Source organism: Talpa europaea (assembly GCF_964194135.1).
Source record: "Talpa europaea genome assembly, chromosome: 14".
Lineage (NCBI taxonomy): Eukaryota > Metazoa > Chordata > Mammalia > Eulipotyphla > Talpidae > Talpa > Talpa europaea.
Window position 1 is genome coordinate 14,364,455 of NC_140082.1, and position 18,154 is coordinate 14,382,608.

Sequence of the window (18,154 nt, forward strand, 5' to 3'; positions counted from 1 at the left end):
CAAGAGCTGTCTATTGACTGGAAGAATAAACAGTGATTGTAGAATGAAACACCAGGATTCTAGACGGGGTCAGATATCCTCACAGCTACCTTATTGTTAACCCACACCCACGATGTACTTAACAGATAAAAATCTGATTTACATATTGTTTATGTAAGTACAAATGCTAACAATAACTGTGCATGATTATATTCAAAGCAATTCGAGGCAAATACCACAATCAGGGCTTGGTGCATTTGAAATACACAGATGAGTGAGCTTACATTCTGAAAACATAGCAAAGATTAGGGCGAAAACACTGCGTTCCTAAAGTTAACCCATGGAGCCCATCATGCCATGTGACTAGGCCACGCCTAGACTAGGCAGGCCTAGCATCTGCTCAAGGTCAACAGCTCCAACTCCAAACCCAGGACTTTCCTTTTCTGCTTCCTCTGCATGACAGCTTGGAACACTTGGGCTCTATCTCTGAAATCCCATTTATTGCAAAAGCTCTTGATAAGCTATGAAGTCTGGGTTTGAGGCCTGGTTTCTCACCTCCACTTCAAGACCTATTTCCCACACCCTGAGCATCTGGTTTCATGGAATTCACACATTCTCATTATGCTCATGACTTCTAAGGTTAGACGCAAACTCCCTTGTGGCTTCTTGCCAGCCTGCCATTGTTCTAGCACCTTTTAGCTCATCCCCACTCATCTGTGTCTTACTATGATATTTTTTGTCATGTTGGCTCATCACTAGCTCTATTATCATACTGCTTGAAGGGCATTCCTACGTGCATACCTTACCCTTGTGTCAAATTGAAAACCATCAAGGGTAGGGCCTCCCTGGTGGCACGAGGGGTTAAGAGTTCGAGCCCTGGCCAGGGAGCTAACCCACATGGCACAGCAGACCTCTCCTGTCTCACCCACTGCTCTCCTCAGCAGTGTATTTCAGTTAATCCACCTGTTCTGATCCCCACTCTCTGGTGAATCCGCTCACCCCCACCACACCTCTGGCCTATACCCCAGTTCTAGTATGCATAAATAAATAAAAATAAATCTTAAAAAAAAAAAGAAACTTGCATAAATGACTTGTAAAGCAACTACATGACAGAGTAGGAGATTCAAACCCAGATATCCTGACTTAATTCTTGGGTCTAGGTCACTACTGTCTTTCCTCTAGGTCACTGCAGCAGCCTCCTTGTCTTATAACCTTCTGTTTTGGTTTCCTCTGATCTTCTATTCTTCTTGTTCAGCTGACACCTGCCTGCTGTCCTGCCCTATACCATAGTATAATCAAAGCTCTGCTGGCACCCTCTTAAAAATAAGTAAGTCAGATTTTTTTTTTTTTTTTTTGGCTAGAGTGCTCTAAACATAACTGATTCTTGACACTTTTTTGCTTAAAATTCTTTACTGACTCCTTGCTTTCTGGTCAAAGTCCATACTTGGAAACCTCCACAATCTTTGCCAGCAAGTGTTTGCCACTTTGGCTTCATGGCCTTTTGTTTCTGCCTCACTTTAATCACTATGCTGAAGGCCCCACTAGTCACAATGATAGCTTAAATTTCTATGCTTCTGCATTCTGTCTGGTCTGCCAAGAACATGAACTCCTGCCCTTTTCAATTTTACTTCTTTTGATAAGCTGACTTCCTAAAACTAGGCCATATGCCCCACCTGTGAGATCCTACAGCCCCAGTACTAATCTCTACTGTTGCATTTATTTCACTGTATAGTTTGCATGTCTAATGGTATCTGCTCTATCACAAGACTGTGAGCTTCTGGAGATCAAGGACCTTGTGGATTCACTGTGCATTTTCAGAACTCAGTTTGGGGCCTGTCTGATGCACAATAGACATTTAATAAACATTCACTGAAAAATAAACTTTTTTTGTCTCTATTACACTTTTTAACAACTACTTGTATAATCACCCATTATTGTTTCTATTTTTTTTAAAAGATTTATTTATTTATTTATACAAGCACTGGGTACAGTCAGAAGCGGGGGAGGGTGAGAGAATTCACCAGAGCCAGAGCTGGGAGCAGAGCAGGCAGAAGGACTGAAGTACACTGCTGAGGGGAGCAGCTGGCGGCAGGAGAGGTCTGCGCGCCATGTGGGACCCTCCTCCTGTGGCCGGGGAGCAGCCGGGGATCGAACCGGTGCTGCAGAGGCTGCGGGCAGCTTTGCAACCCAGCGCTCAACCACTGTGCCACCGGGGAGGCCCTGTTTCTATTTTTTATAGGCTTTACTCTGATCTTTAGAACATGTATATTGAAGATATACTCAATACTTCTAAGTGAGAGGATACTGACATAGCTAACATTTATTCAGGGTTCAATAAATGTCAGCAATCCAATCATACAGGCACTATTTTAAATTCTCTCTCCCTTCACCTGAGGAAACTGAGTCATAGAGACTTTAGTAGCTTCACTAAGATGACACAGTTAAATGACAAAGCAGGAATCTGAGTCCTGACATTAGCGCCTTAACTCTTTTTTTTTTTTTTTTTAGCGCCTTAACTCTTAACCACTATAATAACAGGCCAAGGAAACTAAGAATTACAGATGCTAAGTAACTGCCTAAAACCACACTGCAGTACAGAGACTAAAGCCTAGGCCTATACAAAGCCTGCACTTTTAATTATTTGTCATACTGTTTTCTTGCTTATATGTCAGTGCTAAAGCTCATATTGGGTGCTGATAAATTTTTTTAAAAGATTTATTTATTTATGCATACAAGAGCTGGGGTACAGACCAGAGGTGTGGGAGGATTCACCAGAGTCAGAGTGGGGAGCAGAACAGGTGGAGTGCTGAAATGCACTACTGAGGCGGGGGCATCAGGTGAGTCAGGAGAGGTCTGCTGCGCCATGTGGGTAGCTTCCTGGCCAGGGATCGAACTCGTGCTACAGTGGCTGAAGACAGCTTCATAGGTTGCGTCTTTACCCCTTGTGCCACCCAAGAGGCCCTGGTGCTGATAGATTTTAAAAGTTGAAGATTCAGTTTACTGAGTTTGGAGAATATTAGATCCCTTTCCAAAAGAAGCATAATTGCAGTTTCCTGGGTTATTTTACCTTACATATGGGCAGCCTAGTTTTAACATACTAGTCTCTAGTATTCTCCCTGTGACACTGAAGACTGTTTTCATCACTGTGAAAGCCGTGTTTTCTAAGGCTGGCCTTGAACTGCAAACCCACCCTTATTCAGGAAATTACTTTTTTTCCCCTCAAAACCAGTTTAGTGATATTCCCAAGTTCTCTGCTTTTGTGGCTCCTTAGTTCCCTGGTGTGGAATGTCTTGTTCTGAAAGTAACCTGTGAGTCATAAGCTTTTTTGATTGTTTTATTGTTTACTCCTTGAAGAATTCTAATCTCTGTAGAGATATTAGGTTCTTTCCCTCCTTTATTTCAAACATGTATTAAACATTTAACTATGGGGCCTCCCCTGGTGGCGCAGGCAGTTGAGTGCCGCACTGTGAAGCTGTCCGCAGTCTCTGCAGTGCTGATTTGATCCCAGCCAGCAGGCGAAGGTCCCACATGGCACGGCAGACTTCTGTGTCGCCTGCTGCTCCCCTCAGCAGTGTATTTTGTCAGTCTGCCTGTTCTGTTCCCTGCTCTGTCTCTGGTGAATCCTCTCACCCTCCTGCGCATCTGGCCTGTACCCCGGTTCTTGTATAAATGAATAAATAAATCTTTAAAAAACAAAACAAAACATTTAACTATGAGCCAAAATGGAAACCACCTAATATACTGAAGGTCACACTTTCAAATAAATGGCCTTGGGGTTCAGCTATTTTGACTATATTATTTCCTTAACATGATTCATAACATCACCCCTTGCTCACTTTGCAGTCATACATCCAAATATCTTCCAGCACAATCTCAGTGAAAACACACTCTATGTGCCAATCATTTGGCAGAGCTGTTGGGGAAAGTGCAGTGATAATAAGCAAAACACATATATGGTGACCAAAGCCCATCTGCAGCCTTAGCTACTTCTATACCACATAATATGGAGAGAACAGCGGGACCCAACTCATTAGATATATTCCAAAGAGTTTCACCAACACCTTGACAAAAAGGACTTGAGCTGGCAAAAAGGATTCTTTTTTATTTTTTTTTTAAAGATTTATTTATTTATTTATACAAGCACTGGGTACAGTCAGAAGCGCGGGAGGGGGGAGCGGAGCAGATAGAAGGATGGAAGTACACTGCTGAGGGGAACAGCAGGCGGCAGGAGAGGCCTGTGTGCCATGTGGGACCCTCCTCAGGTGGCCGGAGAGCAGCTGGGGATTGGGGAACGAGCAGCTTTGCAACCCAGGGCTCAACTGCTGTGCCACCGGGGAGGCCCTGGCAAAAAGGATTCTTAAGCCTTTTTAAAGCTTTATGGTTTTCTTGGGTCTCCCCTGGTGGCACAGTGGTTGAGCGCTGGGTTGCGAGGCTGCCCGCAGCCTCTGCAGTACCAGTTCGATCCCTGGCCACTGGCGAGGGTCCCACAAGACCTGGTTTTCTTATTAGAGCTCTTCCACTAACATACCTTGTTATCAAGATGAACTGTCCAACCTTCTTGGGCAGTACTTGGAGGCTATTCTCTGAGTTTATGGCATGGCTTTGTCTCTCTGGATTAATACTGATTTTATATGAAACTGAGAGTCAAACATCCCTGAAAATTTTAGTAAAATATGAATATTATAGCTCACAGTGCTGTCTCTAGGAACATAAGCATGCAAAAATAGGTATTTGATTTCTGCAGCATCATATTATTATTGCAGTAATATTTCCAAAAGAGAAGTGTGGAGCAACTGTAGGTCATAAAATATAGCCATGTTATACGAATTCAGGAAACAAAGCTCAAATATGGATCATAAGAAAAAGATCAAAACCTCACCAATGATGACGACAGACACGTCTCTGAACTAAATCTAATTTTCTTGATGAAGGAAGGTACTGACGGTACAATAGAATATGCCTTTGAAGTACCGATAAACAAAACAATCAAATCATCCTGGTAAATGTCTTAGCTACAAGAGGAGAAAAAGCAGAGATGATGAAGCTGAAACATACTTCCTCTGGCCTGTCTTACATGTTTTCTAGGCAGTACTGTTCCAGATAAGACACATGGCACAAGAGAAAGTTTCACTGTATCAAGTTAAGGAGTTCTTATTTCGAAAAATTATTTAATAGCAACAGGCAAGGAATTTTGGGGCTCCTGAGAGAGAAATGCTCACACATTATATAGGCACAGCAGATAATCTGAAAATGGTACAGATGCTGGCCTGTGTCTGGCCTGCGTCTACCATAATCAGAGGGAAAAGTATTATAATCATGTGGAATAGCTGTTCTGAGTCTAAACGGGAAAGCTTCATCAGATAATTGAGCTCTCAGTGCATACAAAGGCAATAGATTAGGTGTTGGGGAATCAATCTGTAATTAAAAACTGCATTCTCATTTTCTCAAGCTCACAAAGTTTATGTAGTGAGACAAAATACATTTCATCTATCTCTTGCAATGCTGTAAGAGGATTTAGGAGCTGCCAGGAATATTGTGCAAAAACTCCTGCCTGCTTCAGTCTTTTGCCTATAGAAATGTCCAGTTGAGTCCCTAAAAATTGTGTAAGTGTTCTTTAACCTCGGAATATCACCCTATTACTCTCTCTTGCTGTTTGACCTCTTTTCGTGACACTTAAGATGACCTGCTATTTTGTTTGTTTACGGATGTATTCTTATTATATAGGGCTACATCTAGCATGTAGTAGGTTCTCAAAAAAATTGTAAAATTAATAAAAGTGTTAAGAACCCTGAATGTGGGCCTCCCTGGTGGTGCAAGGGGTTAAGACCCAGCATTATGAAGCTACTGGCAGCCACTGTAGCATGAGTTCAATCCCCGGCCAGGAAGGTGATCCACATGGCACAGCAGACCCCTCCTGTCTCGCCCTCTGCTCCCCTCAGCAGTGTATTTTAGTCAATCCGACTGTTCTGTTCCTCAGTCTCTGGTGAATCTTCTCACCCCCCTCGCATCTGGCCTGTACCTCAGTTCTTGTATGCAAAAATAAATAAATCTTTAAAAAAAAAAAAAAGAACCCTGAATCTTAGAATTGTTAACTTTTCAATGTTTGGCTTTTCTGTGTGTGTGTGTGTGTGTGTGTGTGTGTGTGTGTGTGTGTGTGTGTGTGTGAGAGAGTGAGTGAGAGAGAGAGAGAGAGAGAGAGAGAATAAATTTATAGACTGGTATAATTTCCAGTGTAGATCAAGTCAGGAGTCAGGGGATCAGAAGTTTATATGGGGAGATAGGAGCGTGATTGCAAAATCAAAATAACGTGTCTTATTAAATTGAAAGAATCAAACCCTGTCTAATTTTTAAAATCAAACATCTCTAAATTTCTCTCTGTTACTTCTAAAATCTAACTATAGTGAATTCAAATTCACTTTAGATTAGTTAGGTTGATATCAGCTTGCTTTCTTGATAAAACATTTAAAATTTATTTTGTAAAGATTTTTTTTCTTCCCTAAATTACTGCCGGCAATATGCAAGTTCTGGGATCAAAACAGTCTCCCATTTCTATTTTGAGATTTGCCTGAGTCACAAGGTAGTCTTGGCGAATCATTCTGCTCTATCTCTCAGTTTACTGATGTTCCCTGGGAACTTGAACTGTCAGCCAAACAGGAAGAGGGCCCTTCTGCCTAACTCCAAAAGCCCTAAGTTATATGGATGTGGTGAAGTTTAGTGATAAATATAAATCACTGCTAATGAATTTCCCACAGGGCAGTGGGGGGTGGGGAGGGGAGCAAAAATTTTACTAAACTTCCTGTATATGAATTCAGGGCTGGTGGAAAGGACTATTACAATATAGCTAAGCAAACATCCCTAATATTTGTACAATGTGTGCTTTCAACTCAAGACCCTTGTGCATTCCTACTATATATGACACCTTAAACCCCAAATATAAGCAAGCAAATGTTACTGATCTTGGCAAAGTTACACTGTTAAAAAAAAAAAAAGTCAGTGTTCATAAATGTATGTATAAACCACAAAGGCTTTCTTTTTTAAGAATGGCAGTAAAGAGTTAAGCTCATCTGGATACTCTTATTTGTGCCCCCTATGTGATCTTGAGTTCCTCCTGGTTGTGGAGCTAAAATCTCCTCCATTAAAAAGATCTTAGTGATTGTGATTCCCCTCCCCTGCCAATGATGCCTCCTGACAGAATCACTTTCTGTACTCACATATACAGAAACAGAAGAGATGACAAGCCATGGGGATGCAGCCAATGCAGGTCTCAAACTGATCCGCAGCTACATGCAACCTGAACTTCTTTGCCTCTCTCCACAGGGCTGAGTTCCTCTCTTGGCTCAGGGTTAGTGACTTTGCTTGGTATAGGAGACTTAGGACCCAGGGGGCGCCTTTCAGCCGAAAAACATCGCTGCCGCAAGCTAGCTGGGAAGCTCCCAGTTCTAAAGAGAGGCTGTTTACCAGAAGAGCATAACAAGGGCTGGTCTGACTGTAAGGCTGGGACTAGGAGGCAGAGCTGGCGCCAAGGGGACCCCAGTTGGACACTGGTTGGTCAGCCACCTGCAAGATGAAGGTGAGGATGCTGTTGGCCTGGGTGCAAACATTCCTTGTCAGCAACATGCTCCTCGCAGAAGCCGATGGATCTGGAGGTGAGATTACAATCTTTCCTTTCTGCAGCAACTTACTGAAGCAGAAAAGAGTAAAACTCCCCATTTCTCGAGCATGAGTAGGTTAGACAGGAAAAAGGCAGAAAACAATTTCAGCATGAAAGCTTTTTTTTTTCCTCCTCCTTTCTTTGCTAGGCTTGCAGCTCCATCTTTGCCATTAAGAACAAAGGCAAATAGCCACTTTCTCTTTCCTTTTCTTTGCCTGAGGCTTTTGAGTGGATGGAACTTGGAGGGGGGGATTCATCTCCCCTATTCCCTAAGTCCTGTTCTTTTCAGGGGCTTTGCATGGTGTATTCAGAGCACAGGCCCTCTTCCCCCAGTCTCTCCCTGTGGCTCTCCTGCTGAGGGGACTGGGAGTTTGGAGACACATCCTGGCAGCGATGAGGCAGGTTCCCTCTTCTGCCTGACCTAATCAAGGTTTTTGTAGAATTCTCTTGGGAGGGGGTGTTGCCAGTGGGAGTGTGGCGGTATCCGTGGAGAAGGGAGCACCAGAGTTAGTAACACATAGCCATGACAACACAGGGAGGAATTCCAGGTCTGGCTGCCCACCGGCCCCAAAACGCCCATCATCTTCAAAAGGGAGGGAGTCCGGGTCAGGCCAAAGTGGCCACAAGTTTCAGTCACCACCCGCTGCACTGGAGCAGTGCTTCCTGGCACTGGCTATGGGCTTCACAGGCACTTTCTCTTCTGCTCTGTTTCGGGTTTCACAACAACCCTTCAAGGCTGGGGGTGTGGGAGGGCGGTTTCCACGTGAGGACCTTTAGGCCCAGTAGGGTTCCCTGTACCCCCGCGGGGCAGAAGAAAGGTCAGGTGGGCCTGGACTCCTCTGCTCGCCAAGCACAGCGCCTTGGTTCGCCACCTGCCCCCCAAGAGTCTGAGGGCCTCCTCTTCCTCACAGGCTGCTTCTGGGACAACGACCACCTGTACCGGGCGGACCAGCCCTCTCCCGCTTTGGGCCTCCTCTGCCTCAACTGGCTGGACGCACAGAGCAGCCTAGCGTTGGCGCCTGAGTCAGGTGAACGACCACCCCGGGCCTCGGCGGGCGGGCGGGCGGGCGGGCGGTGGCCGCGGTCCTGGCCCCGGCCGGGGCTCATGGCGCCTCTCCCTCCTCCCAGGCGCCGGCAACCACAGCTACTGCCGGAACCCGGACCAGGACCCACGGGGCCCGTGGTGCTACATCAGCGGCGAGGCCGGCGCGCCTGAGAAGCGGCCTTGCGAGGACCTGCGCTGCCCAGGTAGCCGCCCGGGACCCGGAAACCCGCGCCCCCGCCCCCGGGGCACCTGGGAGCTGAGGTTACACCCGCCGCGCACGTGCGGCCGCGCGACGCCGGCCGGCCCCGCCCCGCCCCCGCGCCGCCTGATTGGTCAGGGCAGTCTCCAGGCCGAGGGGCCCAGCTCCCATTGGTCGCCTCCGCCAGCGCCGCGTGAGCTCATCCTCCGCGAGCGCCTTGTAAACAACCGTGGGAGGGAGGCCCCGCCCCTCGGCCGCGCGCTTCCTGCTCGGCGCGCCGGGTGGGGGGGGGGGGGGCCCGTGCCCCGCGCCGCGGGCCGGAGACGCTTAGCCAGGGGCTCCGCGCTGTTTCGGGGGCGTCTGCCGGTGCTAGGCGCTTGGCTCACCCGCCGCAGGCCCTCCTCGCCGCCTCCGAGGAGACGCCACGGGCGTTTGCTGAGCGTCGGTGTGCAGTGCCTCGTCAGAGGCGATGGCCGTGCACGGATTTGAATCCAAGTTTCTTCTGGTCCACAGAGCAGGCTGTTGCCCCCGAGGCACCAAGGCCGTGCTCAGGGATTAAGTGGGATAAACTAAATCATGTAACGGGGATTGGCAAAAGCGTGGGGTTGATAACTGTGAGCTGCTCAGAGGAGCCCTGGCTTTTCTCCTGAGTGGAGGGGACCTCTGGGAGGGGACAACCGAGTTGGGGCTTGGAAGATGGCAAAGATTTGAGCAGATGAAGACGTGGGAGCCAGCAGAGGCCCTTTATTACCTCCTCCCTTCACAGTTCCATGACCCAGCTATGGGGCAGCCCTCTCAGGCCTGGTGTTGCCCCGTGGGACAGGGTTTGAATTCAGTATGTGTGTGTGTTGCGGGTGGGGTGGGCATACTAATGTGGGCCCTCTTCGTCGCCCCCAATCCTTGGGCCAGGTTCAGCTGTGGAATTCATGCAGACCAGTCTTTGATGAGTGCTCTTTTCCACTTTACCTCCAGAGGCCACTACTCAGACTGTGCCAGCCTCATCAGAAACTGAGGCAGCATCTGAGGTGCCAGAAGGAGATGAGGTGCAAGTGTTTGCTCCTGCCAATGCCCTGCCTGCCCGGAGTGAGGCGGCTGCTGTGCAGCCAGTGATTGGGATCAGCCAGCATGTGCGAGTGAATTCCAAGGAGAAAAAGGACCTGGGAACCTTGGGTATGACTGCCCCACCCCTCTCCTTGTGAGATTCATCAGGACATGTCATTTGCTGATTGTCTGGGGTGAGGCTCATGCGACCTATCTCCTGTCCTCGGCAGGCTATGTGCTGGGCATTACCATGATGGTGATCATCATTGCCATCGGAGCCGGCATTGTCCTGGGCTACACCTACAAGAGGTCAGTAGCTTCCCTTCTGTGTTTTCTTGAAAGGAGGGGAAGAAAGTACATGAAGTCAAAAACCAGACCCCTTTGTGGCATTCTTAACCTAAAAGGAAGTGAAGTATTGAAAAAAAAAAAAAAACAAGCTCAAGATGTAGACACTTAGTTCTAGTCTTAACCAGCTGACATTGGACAGCCCTTCCCCTGATGCCTTTACCTCCTTACCCCAAAAGCCTTATGAGGTAGGGACTCTGGTTCCTCATTTTACTGATGAGAAAGATGTCATCAGATAGGTGAAATGACTTGTCCAAAGTCACACCATCTGGGAGTGGCAGAAGCTAGGTTGAAACCCAGCTCATTTTCCACCAGTTTCCTCACTCTCTAATCCAGCATTCCTGGCATGGCAGTGAATGGCACTGAAGGAACCAGGCTGGGCACCCTATAATGGCAGAGACCCAGAGACTGAATTTGTTTTGTGAGTTATAAAATTCTGCTACTAGAAAAGATTCCCAGCCATTGTTTTTGCAGTATGATTAGAATTCCCTAAGCTGAAAGAAGAGCTCTCTTCTAGGACATGAGGCAAAAAGTGAGTTGGAGGGCAGAGAATCAGCTTGCCACTCCTTACCACATATGAGAAAGCCAAGGAGGCTACCTTGAGAACTTAGGAACATGACCTGTAGCTGGGACAGCAGGAGGAGGAAAGCTTATTTTGAGAGCCCCCCTGAGAGATACCATGTGGGAAAGGTCCCTCAAATCAGAGATGGGTACAGGATAAGCCAAAGTTGCATTCAATTTTAGAGCACTGGGTGACTCTGGGAAAGTTATTTGCTGTTCTTGAGCAAAATCAGGGCATTTGATTCCAGCCCTGGGTGTCTGTGATACCTCTCTTCAATGGTCTGAGAAGGCTTATGAGGGAAGTGACATGATGGCCTTTATCTTCCAATGTTGAGGGCTACGTCCGATACCATAGCCCCAGTGGATCACCCAGTATCATCAGTACGTAGATGTCCTCATTTCACAGGTGAAAAACGGGAAACCGTCAAACATCGCATTCAATGACTAACAACAGCACGAACAGCAGCAGCGAATATTTGCCATGTGCCAGATACTGCCGTTATATAGTTTAATTTAATTCTCACAACCATCCTTACAAGGCAAATGCTGTTATTATTCCCAGTTTACAGATTAGAAAACTAAAGCAAGAGGGGATATGTGCCTTGCCAAGCATTTGGTGGAGGCAGGTCTTTGAACTAGCTCTCTGTGTGGCTTTGGGCAAGTTGCTTCCATTTTCTATTCTAGAATGTTACTCTGGAGCTAAGGCATACTCAGTAAGTGGTCAGGAAACAGTAGCTGTTTTCCTTTATAAAATGCAGATACTGAGCTAAGGTTCTCTGAGCTCTGTCGCTTCACTTATTTTCTGACTGAGGAATGAGAGGTTCAGAGAAGGGAAGTGTTGACTTGAGAGACTCTTCCTGACTCTTGAGGTTGTTACACCCCGAGGGATGGTTGATGTGGCAGGTCCAGGGGACACCTGCTTGTTCATTTCAGAGTCATAGGAAATGATATGGTGGCTCTGGCCTACAATTCATACAGACCCAAACCTTGTTGGCTAAATTTAACCCTTGAAATATTTCTTCCTCTCTCGGCTGCTGAATAGCATTTGGCTCTCTCCCAATCCTGTGACAGTTTCCAGGCCTCCAGGCGCTTGCACTGGCTATATGTCCTTAATTGTGAGTTAGGTACTCGAGCCCAGCAGGGAAGCCAGTTCTTTTTCTTCTAGATTTGCTCCCTTAGACTATTAAAGGATGGCCATGAGGCCTAGAACTAACTTCCTTGTAAACTCCCGTCGTCAGATGCTCCATCACTAACCACCGGACCACCCCTTTCCTTAGCAGAGTGCTCTGAGAACACAGTGTATAACAGGAAACCACATGTGGGTTAGAGGCAAGCTCTCAGCGCCTGTCTCTCCCCAGAGACAGAGAACAGTGTTCAGGAAAGAGCTGTGTAGATTTTACCGTTCCTTCCCACCTTGACTTCTTGTTTGGGGCTATATTCCCCCTCCACACATATTCATGCACACCTCACCCCCAGCCGTTCAAAATGATCATACGTATTAAATGTTACACCAGAACAGCAATTAAGTTAAATAATCACAATAGCAGCCAATTAAGACATACTTTCCTAATAAGTAGGGTGCTACTGAAGGCTTTTCCCTGATTATCTCACCCAAGCCTCATGATCACATTAGAATGAGAACTTTTTTTTTTTAACCTTTTAAAAGGACAGGTTTATTAGGAAAAGGAGAAAGAAAAAGAGAGGCACCTGCATAGTCACAGGCGGGCATGAGAGCTGCCATTCCTGTTTTGCCTAGAAGAAGCACTTTATACCATTTTACAGGGAGGAACTGAGACCGAGTGGACCTTAAGTGCCTTGTCCAAACTAAACAGCTACTAAGATGTGTCTGAGGATTATCAGTATCTCCCCCAAGGTCCCAGTATCTCCAGTAAGTCCCAGTGACTTCATGGAAATTTGCTTTGACTTGCAAAGAACAATAGCAAAACTAGAAACTTTCAAAAACAAAAACAACCAAAATAACTGGCTTTAAAAGTCCAAAGAACAATATTCTAGTTCTGGAACTGCCACCAATTCAGGGTGTGACACTAGGCAAGTCACTTACCTTTCTTGTTTCCTCATCTGTAAAATAGTGTAGAGTCAGGGGTTTAGATAAGATGATCCTCCCAGCTCTGATACTTCCTAAAAAGACAATGTTGCCTGCTGGTGGTGGCAGGCCGTACTAAGTTTAAATCTCAGTTCTGCCATTTACTGGAACACATGATTTAACACACAGGATTTAACCTCTCTGATTCTGCCTGCCCACCTCTAATAGCCATCATGTAGGTTTGTCATGAGGATGAAATTAGACAGTGGTCTGGGTACTCGTTGGTGTTCATCACCTTGACTGCCTTGAGGAACTTGCCCCATGCAGCAGAGTGGCACAGATCTGCTCACTGGGAAATTGGCAGTGGCTCGAAGTTACGTAATGCATTGAAGTAACCTGTGTTGCCTGAAGGAATTCTGCGGTGCCTTCATCACCCTAGAAGAGGATGTCGGGCTGGCAGCCATTCCATCCACACCTGCTTTCTCTGGCCAGCCCCCCAACCTCCCAGTCCTGGTCCAGGAGCAGCCTGGATAGAATTACCGCAAGCACAAACTCTGCCAAAGGCCTTCAGGCTAATGAGATGGAGCTTTTCCATGGCTAGGAAGGGTGGGCAGCACCACGTTTCCTCTTAAGGGATTAGGCACTTTGCCGTGGTGGGTCTTTGTCCTGGTTGTCTAGGCCACGAGGTTCAGATGGCCAGTCTGACTGTGCAGCTCCGTGCCTGTTCCAACAGTGTCAGTGCTAGATCTAGAGGGAGCGCTTATTTTCTGATAAAAAGACAAGGGAAAAACTGTAAGTCAGCACCACTTCACCCCCTAGGAAAGGAACTGAGTGGGTGAATAATTATTTTGTTCTTTCTTGGTTAACAGAAAATAGCCAGACTGCCCCTACCCCTACCTGAAAAGGCAGTGAGCAGGGATTGGGTGGCCAAGTGGTCAATGCAGCAGGGCTGGTGGCCTCTCTCATGTCTTGGAAGGACCTGTGGGCTTTCTTTGCATCTCCACGACTCACAGGCACTGGTAACAGGAGGCACATGGGGTTGAGTGTGTTTTGAGGCTCTTAAATGGCTGTGACTATTATCCAGACAAGTCCCAGCATCTGCTTCCTTTACCCTTGGCTGCTTTTACAGCTGTGCACTGCCCTGCTAATACAAATAGATTTCCACACCCTCCCCCAACCCACAAGACTTGCAGGTGATGCAACCTGACCAGAGCCAGATGCTTGGTAAAGGTGGCAGGCAAGGAAAGCAGGGCTTTGGAGTCAGACTCCAAAGCCTCAGTTTCTTCATCTGTAAAATGGGGGTGTTACCTTGCACAGTTGGATGGAAATTAAATGAAGATGGTACGTACATAAAGTGTATGTGTGGCAAGCAGTAGATGGATAGGTAGTGTTTCTCATCTAGGATAAGATAAAGGCCCTTCTTGGCATCTCAGTAGGTACTCAGAGAAGTATGAGTTCCACTCCCCTCTAGCTCCGAGCCCGCCAAGGCCTTTTGAAATTTGGTCTTGAGGAAACACACGTGCATTCTCCACATCTTTTGCAAATTACCTTTTGTTCTTCTGCTGGATTGGGGGTTCCCTTGATAAAATTGAACTCAGATCTTCAATGCTGTCCAGGTTTCTCCCTACATGGACAACCTTGAAGGGTTTGGCTTTTTGTTTAATTATGAAGATAGCTGTTTTTCCTTTCTGTGGCAGCAACTATAACTGATGAGTGCACGTCAGGCTGGGAGTGGAGATGCCTTTGAGTGAGAGAATGATCTTTTCCATGTGCCTCAGTTTCCCCTCAAACTACTGTTACTCTGCCATAGGAGTTGGTAATGTTTAGTTCAGAGGTTAATGGGAAAGGTGGGCAGGAGCCTCAGGCTTGAGCTCAGAAACTCCATCACCCAGGGTGTTTCTGGGAGATGAGCTCACAAATATGCCCCCCTGTGACCTTAAATTAAGAGGGGATCAGAGCACATCTCATAAAAGGGGTTTTAAAGGATTTCAGGGTCCTTAGAGATGCTCAAATCCAACCCCTTGTTTTACAGATGAAATTAAGGGTCAGAGAAGAAGAGAGTCGCTGAGGTCATGTAAACAATACTTGCCTAGGCTGGTCAGTAGGACAGTTTCCTTGGGAAGCCAAATTAAGATAAAGTAGCTTGGTGAGTCAAGTCGTATTCAGGGCAAATCATGACCTCCTGAGTTTTACCATAGTTTTCACTGTTTTCAAAATGCTTTCATATTTATTATCTTCTTTTGAAGCAAAATTATCCATTTCACACATAAGAAAACCAAGGCTCGGTGAGACGTGTTTTGCCAGGTCTCACACAACTAAGGCTGAGCTGGTACTAGAACACAAGAGAATTGGTTGCTCTAAAGACAGATCTGAGGTACCTGTGCAAACTCCTCTCCTCCCTCCCCTGCTGTTTCCTCAGTTTTCCTGTCTAATCTCTGGAAACTTTTGTCATTGCATACTGCCCCTCCTCCATCATGATGGATGCCTAATCCGCGTGAGCTCAGCTTTCTCCCTGAGGATATCTGAAGCATGCCTGTGGTGCTTCACCAAGTCATCCATCAAGCTGTCTGTTTTCAAGGCCTCTTTGGGGTGGGCGCCTTTCTGGGAGATTTTTTCTGACAGCTGAGCCCATGTGTCTGGTTGCTGGCTTCAGAGGCTGCTGATATAGGCCCTGGGTGCTGGTTCTGTTGTGAAGTCTGCCAGGCACTTACCAAACCTTTGGCTTGCAAGGGGGTGGGGCGCCCTGCATACCCGCCCAGAAGACTGGATTTGAGTCCTTGCCCCCTCTCTTCTTTGGGGTGACCCTGATCAGGTCAGAACTTCTGAGTATAAGCCAGAATCCAGCAGACTTGGGTTTGACTCTATCTACTATGTCCTTGGAGAGTTCCTCACTTTCTTTGTGCCATTTCCTTATCGTAAAACAAATGAAAAGACCTAATTATTTGGGATGAACTGAGACTGAAATGAGATAACATATCGGAAGTCCTTGGCATGGAATGAGGGTTCCATGTGAGTAAAATAGGACCGTACCATCACTTAGTAGGGAGGCTGAGCACTGTCAGATGTCAGAGGCATTGAAAATCCCCGAGTCTGACTGTCGGTGTCTCCCACTGACCACAGCGGCCCTGAATCCTTTTTGCCCCCGCGTGGCCTGGGGAAGTACTTTTATCCAGCCAGGACTTAGACCTTCCTGTACGTGGGATAATGCAACTGTCTCAGAACAGGATGGTCATGTCAGTTTTCTGAGCAGCTTTATGGGTTAGGGCTGGAATAATTCTCTGGGTCTCTTGGAGCCCTGAGCTGAAAGAACAAAACTATCTAAGTGTCCTGGCCTTTAAGACTATACTTGGTGTATGCCGCGGACCAGCACAGCAGTAGACGATGAGGCCACCTCAAGGGCCGGTTAGCCCTAAAGGTCACTGCAGGGGGAGGTGCAGCAGGTGTATCTCATGGGCACTGGTGGACTTAATCTTTCCTCTATATTAGCTTCATTGAGCCCCACTGCAAAGAGGCTCATGCTGCTATATCCTCACTTTACAGACAAGGAGCCAGAGACCAGAGTGTTAAGGCCCCCTTGTTGCATCAAGGCAGTCTGGCCGAATGGAGATCTAATACTTTTAGTCACTGATTTGCTGTGACCATGTCTAGCCCCTGCCCCTGCTGTGACCATGGCAAGCCCCTGCACCTCAGGGATGGTATCTGATGAACAGAAGCTATGCTGGAGACATAACTGAACGCTTCCCTCTTTTCCTGCCAGGGGGAAAGACCTGAAAGCGCGACATGAGCAGAAAGTATGTGAGAGGGAGATGCAGCGAATCACCCTGCCCCTGTCTGCCTTCACCAACCCCACCTGTGAGATCGTGGATGAGAAGACTGTTGTTGTCCACTCCAACCAGACTCCAGTTGACCTTCAGGAGGGCAGTGCCCCCCTCATGGGCCAAGCAGGCACTCCTGGGGCCTGAGCCCGCCCCCCACAATGGACAGGAGCCCAGGCAGACACTGGCGCAGGACAACCTACCCTCCTACAGTTGGGAGAATCTACACTTTTTGTTGTGGTTAAATCCCTCCTCTCACCTTTTTTGTGTGTGTGAATCCTGAGATAAGCAGGTGGTGCTGTGGCTGAGGGTGACACTGGGTAGGGTCCTACCAAAGTTCTTCTCCATCCCTTAGAGCAGTAATTTGCCTGTGGATGGAGACAGTGGCAGCCCCCACTGTAGTGCTGCTGACAAGGGCTTCCAAACATTGCCTGTGCCCCAGAATTGAACCAGGGGCGGATGGGAGTTTCCCCAGACTCCCTCTGTGTTCTGTTATCCAAGATGGTCTGAGTCTTTGCCTTTCCATTTATTCCCTGTGGGCTTGAGTGACGCACACTGTTATTCATAGTTCAGGTCAAGCAGGTCAGGGTTGGGGGAGGGGCATTTAAAATATATAGTTTTTTAAATATTTGGGATGAAACTCCTTACTGACCTCTGTGAACCGGAAACACGCTTTGTACAAAAATTAAAAACCGTGGGCTGAGAATGGGACCTAGGCTGCTGGGTATGCTCCAGCTTGCTGGCAGTGATGTGCCTTGACAACCATGGATTAGGCCCAAGGCCTCTTCCTGTTTCAAAGAGAATTGCACTGAACATTCCACTTAGGAAGAGGGTAGAGAAGGATCCGTGACTGCCTTAGGCTTCAGCACCTGAGGTGGACCCGGGGTGCCCGTCTCTTCAGGGTGAATGGTGACCTTTCTGCATTTTGCAGGGGTGAGAAACAGCCAGCTAACCTGTGGGAATTATACTGTGGAGCCTCGCAAACTGCCTCTGAGAGGTTACCCTGGAAACTAAGCTCATAGGCATGGCAATGAAGTGCTTCAGAGCTTGCTCCTGCAGTGGCCTGAGTTTGTAGGTGGCCCTGCCCTCCAGGCCAGTGCCTTTTGTGGGGCAGCTGAGCAAGGGTCACAATCCCGGGTCACAACCTGTAACTTATAAAACAATCATAGAACCACTGTAAGGGATCTTGGGGCTGAAGCCTTTTGGAAACGGGGGCCCACAAGGAGAAGGGATGCCCAAGGTGATTGAGCAGGCTAGTGGCATGCCCAAGAGCAGGGCATTTCTCCTCTGTCGTGTTGATGCCAGTGGCTCAGCAGGGCCTGCAGGCCTTGAGGTTACACTGGGAGGCCATGGCAGTGCTCCCTCCCCTTAGAACTTCCTTCCTAAATCCCTTCCACTGCCCCCATGTAGAATGAGGGTGGGGGCTTAGTGGGAGCCCATTCTTTTCAGCAGCTGTTCCCTGGAGGGATTTACT

General features: G+C 47.4%; 1 protein-coding gene across 1 annotated transcript; it reads left to right on the forward strand.

Annotated features, from left to right (window-relative positions):
* Nucleotides 1–7,543: 7,543 nt before the first annotated feature.
* Nucleotides 7,544–16,827, forward strand: PIK3IP1 (phosphoinositide-3-kinase interacting protein 1; the record flags this gene model as incomplete). The annotated part of the gene is made up of 6 exons (XM_084254324.1): nucleotides 7,544–7,625; nucleotides 8,542–8,658; nucleotides 8,759–8,878; nucleotides 9,847–10,044; nucleotides 10,146–10,224; nucleotides 16,623–16,827. The coding sequence occupies 6 exons, from the start codon at nucleotides 7,544–7,546 to the stop codon at nucleotides 16,825–16,827; spliced, it is 801 nt and encodes a 266-aa protein (XP_084110450.1).
* Between the last annotated feature and the right edge of the window lie 1,327 nt (nucleotides 16,828–18,154).